At 37.0% G+C, this 832-nt stretch overlaps 1 protein-coding gene across 1 annotated transcript in view; it reads right to left on the reverse strand.

Moving 5' to 3' along the window:
• Positions 1–351: 351 nt before the first annotated feature.
• LOC107576823 (mitofusin-2-like) overlaps positions 352–832 on the reverse strand; it is a gene marked incomplete at its 3' end in the record, with an annotated part of 11,426 nt that continues 10,945 nt past the window's right edge. The window contains exon 7 of the mRNA XM_016262953.1: positions 352–473. Within this exon, the coding sequence (XP_016118439.1) occupies positions 352–473 (122 nt within the window). The remainder of the gene's footprint in view (positions 474–832) is intronic.

The raw sequence follows: 832 nt of genomic DNA on the forward strand, positions 1-832 counted from the left end.
GTTTTGACTATATGGGACCTTTAACTCAAACATTGTTTCTGCTACTAAATTAGAGTTGCTATCGAAATATATTTGTCTTAACAATCTGATAGTTGTGGACTGCGAGACAAGAAAGAAACACACAACCAGTCTAACAGGATGCTTTTAAGATCCAGAAAACCATGCACAATTACACTGTTAATTTTATATCGCTAGCAAATACGTAGAAGATATTATCCCTAATTCCAACATCTGACTCTACTATTTCTATCTCCTCCTCAGACTGTAACAGCACAGTCAGGTGGATCACCAGTGGATCAGTGTTTAGTGTGATGGATTACCGCTAAGAAAAGCAGGTGTCTTTGTGCTCACCTCTGCTCTTGAGCTGCAATGTGCACAGAGTCCATTATCAGACGCAGAGCTTCAGAAATCTGCTTGGCCCTCATCGTGTGCTGCTCGAACTTAGTCTTCACTGCTGACTGCGAGATGCACTCCTTTAAGAACACACGTATATGAGAGTCAGACACACACACAGACGCATTTAAACTATGCTGGGCAACGATTACATTTGTTTTTTTATCGTGATTAACCGCATGATTTTTCTGCAATTAATCGCGATTAATCGCATTGTTATGCGCTAAATAATTGAATAATGAATTCAAAAGTACTGTATTGCGCACTTTTATTTTCACAGTACTGCTGTATGAACAAAAGTGCAACAACATTTGGTTTGCAAACACTTTAAACAAATAAGGTGCTTTTTACAGCAGTATTCCCTTTACATAGTAGTAGTTAAAATATTTCTTGAAAATCTCAACTTAAACATTAATGTAATCAAATTAAAATCTCCTTT

The sequence above is a fragment of the Sinocyclocheilus grahami genome, unplaced genomic scaffold (genome assembly GCF_001515645.1).
Source record: "Sinocyclocheilus grahami isolate Dianchi unplaced genomic scaffold, SAMN03320097.WGS_v1.1 scaffold4412.1, whole genome shotgun sequence".
Taxonomy (NCBI): Eukaryota; Metazoa; Chordata; class Actinopteri; order Cypriniformes; family Cyprinidae; genus Sinocyclocheilus; species Sinocyclocheilus grahami.